Raw genomic sequence first — 12,613 nt, forward strand, 5'->3', positions numbered from 1 at the left:
ACATATGTACCGGGTTGAAGGTACAAATGAAGTCATCTCGATGCAGAAGTGACTTAAAAATAGCTGATACGTTTTCACCAGTTCACTGTTTCGTAAACATCAACAATGAGACCGATCATCGTGTATATCCGAATGTTGTTTTTAAAACGTCACTCACATAGGCTTTACACGTATAATTTAGAGTAGGCTATAAACAGATTTTGTAAAAACATACTTGCAAAAAGAGTTGTAATTTAATTTTACACGTGCATGATAATCGACACCATAAATTCCGACTCCACAATCACTTCGAATTACCGAATTCGGACTACCGCAGACTAAACCGCCGGAGCGCGAATAGAACACGTCGCGAGTCGAAAGTCTTCTGTTACGAGCGCGTTCGTCGTTCGCAAAATGGCCGATGCCTCGGCTACGTCCGGAGGAGTTCGAGAATCGTCGCGCGCTCGTTTCACGCGCTTGACGCATTCGAGTTCAAACATGGTTCAAACATCCATCTTCTAACGTTCCACTAGCGCGAAAAATCGAACGGTTTTCAAACAGTGTGCAATCGCACGATACAGAGCTTCGAAAAACGACAAAGAATACCTGCACGATATCTCTAACTACACATCAGACGTATTTCCATTTTTCGTTTTATCCGATCAGGTACTTTGGTCTTATTTGTCCTCGTTGAATTTTGTCCGGACAATCGACCAAGCTTCGTATTATCGCCTTGCGTTAGGCAGCCCGCTGTACAGCAGCATGCTGTTCTTGCCTATGTGTAGGTGACCGAGATAGTGACGTCATAGGCGGTGGGGGTAGCGAGTCGGAAGTACAGCTAGCGTGGTTCAGCCGTGGTGGAGGCTGCCGCGGTGCTTAGTCGCTCTTCGACGGTGAAAAAAAAATGTGTGACGTTATAGTGAGAGCGAGCTAACATTAGCCGAAGACATACTAACTTAGGTAAGATTTTACGGGTGTACATAAGCGCGGAACGCGAAAGTGTGTTTCGATTATTTAAAACGCCGCATAACAATTGTAGCGAATAAGTGAAGAAATCAATATTTTATATACACGGTGTGCACATTTATTCGCGTTACAGAACGTGAACGCATTACACACATTCATAAAGCGCTAGTGGTCAAAACTATTCGTATGTTTGTGCGATTAACGTGAGACTCACACAAGCAATTCACATAAGAATATTCAGGTTCGAAAAGAAAGCGAGAAAGGCATCGCGAGTAACGTAATAAAATTTCAAATTCGGCGTATAATGTATGTCAGTATAAGAATCTTTATTGGTACGCATATTATACGCTGATAATTAATAATTTGATAATTTAACTTTATCGTGCGGTGTCAAATTATTGCAGGAAAATTGAACAATTGTTCAACTGTTGCAGCGCAACCTCCTTAATTTTTTTTTTTTAACCACAAATACGTGTTTATCTGATGTGTACGTTGAACATTTTTGGGTTCATTGATTACTCCGTGCAGTATCTATACGAAACACGCTCTGCAGAAGAAATAGACTAATTCAACCTTTACGTTCAAAACGTGCGCTACACGCAATTTCGTAATATAATATATTAAATATGTCGTTCAGATCATTCTGTGCCGCAATTTAATATCGTAAAAACAATTAAAGTCGAAGGTTGCGGTTTGACAAATGCGACTGTACGCGATTCGTTTTTATACCGAACAATTCCCTCGCGAGTTTACAATAATCTTCCTCTCGACTACACGTGTTGACAGTATGCGAAATAGCTGAACTTCCGTTTAATTCGTAGTTCAATTTCTTTCCTTGCACTTCGATCTTGATTCATCATACGAAACTGTGAAATACAACCCTAAGGACCTGTTTCGATAAGTCAATGTAATACAATATCGTTTCAAGCTTGTTACATTCGTGCATGTCACAATCAACACAATGCACACGCACTTTTTAAAACTTCGGAATGAGCCCCCGTGTTTCAAATAATCGCAACCCAGTACGCAGCTTGATGTGTAAACAGGCTGAAATATGCGAGCTCATTGTATTAAATATGTATTTAAATTGAGAACAAATAATATACATGTTATACAGGTATAAAATACGCGTGAATTATTATTCTCATCTGGAACAATATGAACGCACGTGCAGCTCGTTACGTCGCGTTGACCAGGCTAGTATTAATTGTTTCAATTAGACCGAGTCGATTTCACAATTCATAATTTCCAATGGACTCGGATAGATCCGCGTCCATGAATTCTTTTTGTTTTATGACGCGGAACGTATCGATTCGCGTTTTTCATTATCGCTACTTGCGAAATATGCTATTGAGGAAAAAAAATTGTTTTCACGGTCAAGTACTTATCACATTTCATCTTTAATTATTTAATTGAAAGTTGGACGCTTTTGACGGCATATTTTTAATTTAATCGGAATTTTATCATACAGTTTTATTATCAACAATAATAAACCTCTTACATAAATCTGAAATTCCAAGTTTATATTATAATTTACGTATACTCAACAGTTGATTAAGTATAACGTCTATAATTCAATTCGTAATTGTAACGAATATGATTTAAATTTCACTAACGAATACTTTATGATACAGAAATGATAATAATAACAACAACATATGCAATGAGACTGTCACATTTAATGCGATATGTAACCTCTACAATCGTCTGCGAATAATTATGACTCTTACGATGGTTAAAGTTTTTCCGCAGTTTTGTGAGAAAAAAAAAAAAAAATCGGATAACATTATACGTTAAAAATGCAGGTGAGATAATTTCACATATCTCAATATATTTTCTTCGCAATCGTTTTTAGTGGCAAAACTTTATCCGGGATGAAGTGACACGTAAACTATACATAATACAGATAACGGCTCAGTACTTTTTACACCCTAAGTATAAATTTGGCAACATGCCTGCTACGTGCATGCATAAAATACTTTATACGTTCTAATTTCCACCTACAACTTGGCGATCGGTGATTGCCGCCCGTCGGTATAACGAGGATGCAAAAAGCACGAAGGTTGTTTTCGCGATTATACCTCCCGGCTTCGACCAGCGCTGAGATCCGATTCGTCGGTTGATCTTACTTTCTGTCGATTACTGCACGGTCTTGAATATCGTGCAACGTGGTTACCTACGATTCCCGGTGAAGCTGCAGGTATCCAATATAAGTACCGGTGCCAAATGACACCGTGGTTCAGTGCACGGAATGGAGCGGACAACTTTACACAAGCGAAATAGATTCAAGAACTGTCAGCTTAGGTCGTAGAACAATTATTAGAGTGAGATCGCGTATGCCGCTCAAGCCAAGTGTGCATATAATATATACGTATGTATATGAATACACTTTTTCCCCTCTGCGAATTTTTAAAATTCGAATTAACATTTAAGCTAATTCTAAACTATACAACGCGTCGAGCTATATTTACACACCAACTTCTGCATACCTTTTGGGCGTTTAGTAACTCGATAGCTGACAATTTTCGTGACACATAATCATTTTACTGAGAATGAGCAGAAATTCCCTTGATCTATTATTTCTACAAATATCTACAGCCTCGTGGATTGTGAGATTTAAATGTACCATCTGCTTTGCAGCGAAATATTAGCACAGAGAAAGTAAAGATCACAGCTGAACAAAGTGTTATACATATAGAGGAAGTAAAATTTCAAATGAGAAATTGAAATAACTATTTTCTTAGATTATTAGAGAAATTTTATAAACTTGTAGAAATATAATCGCTGCGAATTGTGCGATGCAAATTTTTTAAAACTTTACTCAATCCTTGTGAAATTTATTGGATAAAAATTTTTTTGAAAAGTATTTCACCGTGCCACCGAAAGTTTTGCTTCATTTTCCTTGTGCAACAATTGGTTAAATCGAAATACCATCTATCTATAGGTAAATGATTGAATGGCTGCGCTATTAGCGAATTGCGGTAAAAGTAAACGTAGAATAACTGTAGTGTATAATTGGAAACCAGTTTTGACCCCTCTGTTATCCGTATCTTTTCATCTCGCCAGCTGGGAAATCGTCTATTTTCTGCAATTACCGCTAACTCGTGTTTTCGCATCTTATTAGTTTCTGCCACTACACGCTGCCGGGTCTTCATTGATTAATTGTTTAACACGTCAGTTTAAATTGGCGATAAATGATTGCGCAAAGAGTTCAACTTCGGCTTTTATTATAGACACGTAGCATTGAATTCCACACACATATGTACAGGGTATTCCACGACATCTCGATCAAGACTCTACTTCGGTGTCTCATATTGCCGTGATAATTTTTTATATGAAAGTAAATGACGAAATGCGCAATTGCAATTTTTATCAGAATTTTTGGACCCAGCTTGTCTGAATGATAATTTAAAAACTTTTAAAAATGAAACACTTTCTACAATATTGTAAAATGTAACAAATTCTTGACACCTATAAAAAGATGGAGATTTCATAACTTGGAAACATAAATAAGAAAGATAAGCAATAAACGACAAAAAAAAAAAAAATAAAAAATAAAAATAGAAATGATTAATATTGGATTGAATTTTTGACGTAAGAATGAACACAAAAGCTCATTACAACATCTCTCTGAATAGACATTTTTCTGCCGATCTTATAACGAGCTTTTGTGTTCATTCGTATATAAAATATGCAATCCAATAATAATATTATTTTTGTTTTCACTTCGCTTATTTATTTTTTCAAGTTATGAAATCTTCATCTTCTGATAGGTGTCGAAAACTTTGTTATATTTTATAAGATTTTTCACAGTTTTTTTAGATTCTAAAGAGTGGCGTTTTTTTTTTTTTTTTTTTTATTCAACTTTTTAAACATACTTCAGATACGCTGGGTCGAAAAATTCGCAAAAAAATTCTGATGGCGTTTTTTGTCATGTGTTTTGAATTTTGATCGAGATGTCGTGGAATGCCCCATTTATACTCGATTCGATCGGGCAGCCTACGGCTCTCCGCATCTGGAGATCACATCCAATACCTATAATACCTATCCAATTAATACGGTTCGGCGCATTGCAGGGCTGTTGTGCCTGCACAGCGAAGAAAGAAATGATTGTCACTTCATTATTTGATTAGGATCAATCGTAGGCAATAAATACGTGTATCTGTCTATCCGTTGATCCGCGCCGCGATGCTTACCCCTAAACTTTCTATCCTTCAATTATGACACATGATCACCGCGTTGGGGTCAACGTCTGGATAATTCATATAAAAAAAAAAAAAAAAACCACACACAGGCCGGGTAACGTATTTAAGTATGCTGTACATAATCTTACTGACAATCGATCAGCATTCCATTCCGGAAACTTAATATCAAAGAGTTCAGTTGGTATCTTACACAATACTAGCTGGGAACAAGCGTGCAACCTATCGAATAGCAATTATTTCTGTGTCACAGTTTTTCGGAATTTATTAATGGAATGTAAATAAAGTTATAAAAATCGTCACGATAATGCAAGCGAAGTGCAGACGTTATCGGTGAAGTTATTAGCGGCAAAAAAATTCATACACTTTTTTTTTTCTCTGACTTTATACCAACGGTATATCAATGTGACAGTCGTCGTGTAAGTTAAAAACGAAAATCGGTTAAGAATAAACTAGAGAGGAGAAAGAAAAAGAAATCGTCAAGGTTTGTATAAATTAACATTGCACCTTATCGCATGGTTTTGGTTTTTACATGCGTATATCGAGCACTTTGATAATTGGTGATGTAATAGCGACGAGTCGATACGTTTCAAGGGCGAAATATTTCCGGCTATTAACGAGTGATAAAATTTTGATTTTATCGACGACGAGAGCTATACGTGTGACAAGGCGCGCCTGTGGTTTATTTTTATTATTTTTTTACCCGACCACAGACGAAAGTTAATTTAATACATAGATCGGTTAAACGATGTTGCTCACGGCGAATAATTATAATCGTCGTTCAACTTTGCGGTCGTTAACACACATTCGGAATTTCGCTCATTTGAATAATTTCGCGTTTTAGCGTGGATACATAAAATTCACTCGTTAAGTACTTATCCTTCGGCAAAGTCTAGAATGGTGGTGTAAAAGTTACGAGTGAATGGATCGAACTTCTACGTCACGGTGCTCGTTTTACTCCTGTTCGTTTTACGATTTCAAATTCCGATCAATAATAATTGTACAGCACTTGCGGCGTCGCGGTCGTGAACAAACGTGATGTTTACTGTTGTACTGAAAATTTTTAAACACGATCTAGGTATGTACGGAGATACGTGTATTTAACAAGTGAAGAAACGTCGACCTTGATTCACGTGCGAATATATATACAACTTGTACGTTCTACCCTGTATAAGAAAAACTTGCGCCTTTCCGCACGAATTATTTATTATAGACTTGAACCGGGTTAACAATAGCTGCTAACTTACTGTTACATCATCGAAAACCTTGAATGTATCATGCACATCGTGTAATCAAATTCTCGATTATTACAATACAACTTACGACTAATATTTTTACTTTTAAATTGCTTCTACCGCGGTACAAGTTGTTGTTTGTACGCCCGTTTGTCATATTTTCAGCCTAAATTGATCATTTTTAATTGCATATCCAATTAGGTGTCTATAACATGATATTACCGGTTGACACGGATTTTGAGTCTGGGTACTAGATGTCAAATTTCAATTTCTTCCACGTGATTTAATCCATGAAAATCACGAAATCCGTAGATGTCAAAAAATCTGGACACCTTTCTTCCGAAGCTGGAACCAATTTTCATAAGGATTCTACCGGGTCCTTTTGGCCTGACATGATTTTTTTCAATTTATTTATCATTTTTTTAAATGTCTTTCTCGCAAGCAAACCAAATTAGCATCGAATGATGTATACATATAATATATATATATAAGTATTTAGAATTTGATAACGGTGTAGTGTATTTTCGTTTCTTTACCGATTATTTAACGTTTAGAAATGATCCAATCACCACTGATTACCTTACACCTGATTGATTAGCCACAAATGCGATACACTTCCGTGTTCGAACTACAGATTAAGTGTACAGATAAATATGAGTGATAAAAATGATTCATGCTACTTGTGTATTACACGTATCCCGAGTTACGCGAGTATCGTAACCAATGCGCTTATAAATAATGATCCATAGCAATAATAGATCCAAATGAATTGATAGACGTTTAGGGTTCAACCCCTCACCGCTCCAAAAATCACCAAACAAAAAATTTCCCACAATTTGAAATAATAGTCTTAATAACTAATTGATTGACTTACTGACGCAGGTGAAAGGCAAGTATTAAAAATGGCGGTAAAACAAGAGGATCGATGGCGAAATCGCAAGGGTGCGGGATGCCTGATGAAAATGGCGAAGAAGAGGGCGCCGATATTGTCATGGCTGCCGAAATACAATTCGGAAAAATTGTTAAGCGACTGCATCGCCGGTGTGACGGTGGGCCTGACGGTTATACCGCAGGGTCTGGCCTACGCCACATTGGCGGGTCTCGAGCCTCAGGTAAAACGAGATCAGTATTTACAGTGCCCAGTTTCACTTATCGCCAACTGTTATCGAGTCGCGTCGAATGGCCGGTGTATGATTGCATTAATTCGACCCGATCGAACAGTTTGATATACCGAAAAAGTTGTTTTCCCGCCAATCTAGCGCACCGATGAAAATTTATTATATTGGGTGTCGTTACTTTTAAACTTCTTCAATTGTTCTCAGGTTGCAAAATAGTGATTTTTACTTTAAATGTCTGATTATACGTCAACGTTACTGACTTCAGCCTCATCAAAATCCATCCACTTTCTTCAGCTGTCTCATGCTCGTACATACTCATGTAGAAGACCTCCTTAAGGAACTCCGTTCAACGGTAATCATAATTAGAAATTTTTTTTTGGAGTAGTACGGACTCTACTCCGCTTTCATAGGGGCGATGGTCTACGTCGTTTTCGGCTCCTGCAAGGACATCACCATCGGCCCGACCGCCCTGATGGCCCTCATGACCAACCAATACGTCAAAGGCAGGAGTGTCGATTTTGCGGTCCTTCTGGCCTTCCTATCCGGATGCTTGCAGCTCCTGATGGCCTGTCTGCGCCTCGGTGAGTCAGCAAACAGTCTCCGTAATTAGGACAGACGCGTTTTTTTTTTTGGCTAGCCTATAGTACCGTATAACGTGGCCACCGATTCATCCATTCAAAGTGAGGATGTGGACGCAGATGGTACAAAACTATTTGATCAGCTACAGCAATTGTAACACTGGTTCTTGGACAGTTGAGTGTCGAACAAAAACGTTTCGATTGATATCACCTGTGAAGTATGTTTTTGATATTAATTCAATAATTGGTCGGTCTTATTGTTCTGGAAACGTTTACAAAACATTTTACCAGCGATGTACTCGGGCAAAGATGGTGCATTGAGCCCAACTGCACGACAGATTGGTTGACTTGTGCTTTCGACATCCTGAACAGGTGTCCTTGTCGACTTCATCTCGGTTCCGGTAACCGTGGGTTTCACTTCGGCAACATCGGTGATAATCGCAGCCTCGCAATTGCCGAGTCTCCTGGGACTGAAACTCCGTTCATCCGGATTTCTGGACACTTGTACGAAAGTCTTCTGGAACATCGGTCAGACGCGGCCCTGGGACGCCGGGATGAGTATATCCTGCATAGCGGTTCTCCTCCTCTTGAGGGTAAGACCGCGTTTCTCAATCACGTTTAGTTGAAGTTTGCGGTACTTGTTTCGTGACGTACGTACTACTTCCAGAAATTAAAAGACATAAGACTGACGAGTGGCGGCGCGAAGCCAACTAAACGGCAGGAGGTTCTCGCAAGGATAATGTGGCTCGTTTCGACGTCGCGAAACGCCATCGTGGTCATAGTGTGTTCGGTGATAGCGTACAAAATGGAAACCTCGGGTTCCGGTTCACCGTTCCGACTTACCGGTCCCGTCCGTTCCGGTCTGCCGGAATTTTCCCTGCCGCCGTTCTCGACCCAAGTTGGCAACCGGACCCTATCCTTCCTCGAAATGTGTTCGGAACTCGGTTCCGGGATCGTCCTCGTACCCATAATCGCCGTCCTTGGTAACGTTGCGATAGCCAAGGCCTTCGCAAGTGGCGACAACATCGACGCGACCCAGGAACTGTTCACCCTTGGACTCTGTAACGTCTTTGGGTCCTTCGCCAGCTCCATGCCGGTGACAGGGTCCTTCAGCAGATCAGCGGTGAATCACGCGAGCGGGGTGAAGACTCCGATGGGTGGAATTTATACCGGGGTCTTGATCCTGTCGGCGCTGAGTCTGCTCACGCCGTATTTTTACTTCATACCGAAAGGTGATTAGAGGACGAAGAATTGAAAGGTTGCAGGATTCGTTCGTTCGAGGAATTGTTTCTACACCGTTATAACTTCTTTCAGCTTCCTTAGCTGCGGTCATTATTTGCGCTGTGATATTCATGATTGAGTACGAAGTTGTGAAACCGATGTGGAAGTCCAGCAAGAAGGATCTCGTACCAACGTTCGTCACTTTCTTGGTATGCCTCGTTGTCGGAGTCGAGTATGGCATTCTTGTCGGCGTTGGAATCAATCTGATGTTCCTTCTCTATCCCTCGGCTCGGCCCACCATAATCGTCGAAAAGTGTGTCGTAAGTATACCTACAAGCGATTATTCATAGAGAAGAAAGTCTTACTCATTTATATAAGACGTCGCTCGGGCGTTGGCGGTTTGTTCGATTGTTCTAGAATTTTCAAATACATCGATATTGTATATCGTCAAACCGGATTCGCTTTCTTTTTCAAATCTTTTCGACATGGCTTTCTCGACGTTATGGTTTATCGATTTTCCTTCCCAACATTCTGAAAACCATAGAAAACAGTCTAGTTTTTTAAGAAAAAAAACCGCGGGCAAAACAGTCCGGTATCCTTTTTCAAGCCTTGCGATAACTTTGCGCACTTAATTTTCAGACGGATTCTGGTGCGGAATATCTTCTGGTAACACCGGGTAACAGTTTGTACTTTCCCGCTGTCGACTTTATCAGACAATCAGTTGGTCGTGCCGCAAGACGAGAAGGTTGCAGTCAGTTGCCGGTTGTCATCGACTGTCGGTTCGTCCTCGGAGCCGATTTCACCGCAGCAAAGGTATAAAAAGCCCGTTAAAAAGTGACAAAATATAGGACTTGAAATGGGAAGTAAGAATTATTTTTCAATTACGAAGTAGCTTGGATAAAATTTGAACTATAAAATTACCTTCAATCGGAGAGTAATTCTTACTTCTCATTCCTATTCCTATTTTTTTTCTTTTTTTTTTCTATTGTGTATTATTTTTTTACCTCGCTGTGTGTGGGGTCAACAAATATGTTGTTCTCTTTAATTAATTATTGACTTTGCAATATGCAAATTACCTGCATTAGACCGTAGTGACAGTATTACTAATGAAAACATGTTTCACCATCAGGGAATAGCTGCGTTGATAAATGAGCTCAACAACCGTAAACAAGGATTATATTTCTATAATCCAAGAGCTGATGTTGTTGCCGTTTTGAGAGGCGCCTGCGGCGAAGATTTTCAGCACGTTTCTACCCAGGAGGAACTTACCTACCTTCTATACTCTAATCCAGGTAAGAAATCAGCGAGATTTTCATCTACCTCAAGATTCACAAATTGTGATTTTACTCGTGATTCAAACAACGGTTCGTCAATTGGGCTAGCAATCAAGCTTACTGATGTTCCAAAGATCGCGAAACTTAAGGTACATTATACGAATACCAAGAGACAGAAAACGCCGAGCAGGCTGTGAGACTTTCATTCGAATAGTCTAACGCGCATGCGTTAAAATTCTAGAGCAATAGCGGTCGTTTTGTCAGGATGACCAACATTTTTGAGGTTAGATACATTGCGGCGACTTGCCGTCTGAACTTATAACGGTTGGTCAACCTGACAAAACAACTGCTTTTACTCTAGAATTTTAGCGCATGCGCGTTAGACTTAGAGACTGTTAGCTACTCACTTTGTATAAAGTGAAATGCCCGATAAAAACGAGTTTCACATAATATAACTAAATGCGAGTCAAATGGAATAGTGAATTTTTGTTGCCAGATGGCGTCTTCTGATACTTTGAATTTCGGTGCTTGACTCGAGACTCTACCGAGATTCCTTGACAAGCAAATTTCCGCATATAAATTTCTGGTTATTCATTATCTTGTAGACAAATCAAGACAGCTCTTGGAAGTAAAGAATGAAGAATCTCAACCACTGACAGGGCTAAATTCGGGACTTGTACGCAGGAGTCAATCGTCCCATGAACTGAACGAGGTGACAAGTACACTGCTCAACGCAAGCGTGGCTTGAGACATAACCAGAAACGGTTCTAATCCGTGTTTATTATTTGATTAAGAATGTTTGTCACTCTGGGAGAAAAAAAAAAAAAAAAAAACACGTAGATGTTATGATTTCAGCGACAAATACAAAGTACAGTTAAAAACAAAACCTCGCTGTGTTTAATATCTCTTTAGTGTTTTTACCTAGTAATTTAGTAATTGTAATTGCATGGAATACGTGTAAGTGATTCTGATTTGTTTGATAAAACTTTTTGCATTTTCTTTCGTACAAGATGAGAGTCAAGACTGGAATAACACAAAACACAGATGTATCGAAAGGATATACATATATGTATGCCTTGAAACTGTAACATTTGAAGCTGATATTATTTCATCTATATCATACAATAATATCAATTTTAGTACCAGATGGCAAAATTTCCTCTCTGTGCGATATAGCGGATCGTGGATTTACTTGCGTCTTTGGCATGTAGGCATAGAAATAAAATGTGCAGGGGAAAGCGGGACAAGTTGACGATTTCACATATTCGATGGTTTTTTTTTCCCTCTTAGACCCCAGCTGGAAATAGAAAAATTGAATTTCAGTAACTAAAGGATTGAGGGGTACCTAATTTCACAAATTCGCGCGATGTGCAAATTTATGCAAGATGAGAAGAAAAAAGAAGAAAGAAATGGCAGATTTACCTCGTCATCTTGCCCTGCAGTTCTACTCGAGCCTAGATCTTAACGTATAAAATTGTGACAGAATTCACCGATTAATGAATTCTCGAACTGTTTTTGATATCACAAATGTTTAACGAGTATTTTATCTTACGCGTTGTAAAACATGAGTATTTACTTAAATTTGACATATACCGTAGAATCTTAAGAAATTTTTCTTACCTGTATAAATGATATAACTTTTGCCGTATCTTATACCTACAAGTATTTTTACACTGTAAGTAATTATAACTAATGGATAAAAGAATAGCTGATTATAATAATAATACGTTCTTTTCAAGAATTAACGAATCGGATTAAATACTTGCGTGGACTTTGTTGAAAATTTTGTAGAAAACTATATAAACAGGCATCCCTAATTTTTTTTCTCTTTCAAATCGTGTCTCCTTGGATAGCCAATCGTTATGTAAGAAAACTTCAACCACATACTTACACATGTAGGTGAAAAGAATCACCCACGATTGTTATTGTATAACGGAATGATACATACCCTACATAAAACGAATTTTCTTGTTTCTTTTTACGCACTTTTCCTCGTTCCAGCTGTCTTTGAATAGGTACATACATACATCAGCCAAAAGA

The 12,613-nt window shown here is 38.7% G+C and overlaps 1 protein-coding gene across 2 annotated transcripts; it reads left to right on the plus strand.

The window, feature by feature from the left end:
- The first annotated feature begins 810 nt into the window (after window positions 1–810).
- LOC107217824 (sodium-independent sulfate anion transporter) lies at window positions 811–12,536 on the plus strand. 2 transcript variants are annotated; one of them, XM_015655501.2, is made up of 9 exons: window positions 811–939; window positions 7,265–7,494; window positions 7,886–8,081; window positions 8,451–8,671; window positions 8,746–9,310; window positions 9,393–9,619; window positions 9,939–10,112; window positions 10,429–10,591; window positions 11,179–12,536. In XM_015655501.2, exons 2-9 carry the CDS (start codon window positions 7,285–7,287, stop codon window positions 11,319–11,321), a joined length of 1,899 nt encoding a protein of 632 aa, XP_015510987.2. In that variant the 5' UTR covers window positions 811–939; window positions 7,265–7,284; the 3' UTR covers window positions 11,322–12,536. The 2 variants fall into 2 exon arrangements, with proteins under 2 accessions (XP_015510987.2, XP_015510995.2); XM_015655509.2 differs by lacking the exon at window positions 811–939 and adding an exon at window positions 2,925–3,316.
- Window positions 12,537–12,613: the final 77 nt, after the last annotated feature.

The sequence above is a fragment of the Neodiprion lecontei genome, chromosome 2 (assembly GCF_021901455.1).
Source record: "Neodiprion lecontei isolate iyNeoLeco1 chromosome 2, iyNeoLeco1.1, whole genome shotgun sequence".
Classification (NCBI taxonomy): Eukaryota; Metazoa; Arthropoda; class Insecta; order Hymenoptera; family Diprionidae; genus Neodiprion; species Neodiprion lecontei.

Coding starts and splice junctions, on each gene's coding strand:
- LOC107217824 (XM_015655501.2), top strand. CDS start 7,285: ATGGCGGTAAAACAAGAGGATCGATGGCGAAATCGCAAGGGTGCGGGA. Junction 7,495..7,885: donor TGGCGGGTCTCGAGCCTCAG/GTAAAACGAGAT, acceptor TTTTTGGAGTAG/TACGGACTCTACTCCGCTTT. Junction 9,311..9,392: donor TTTTTACTTCATACCGAAAG/GTGATTAGAGGA, acceptor AACTTCTTTCAG/CTTCCTTAGCTGCGGTCATT.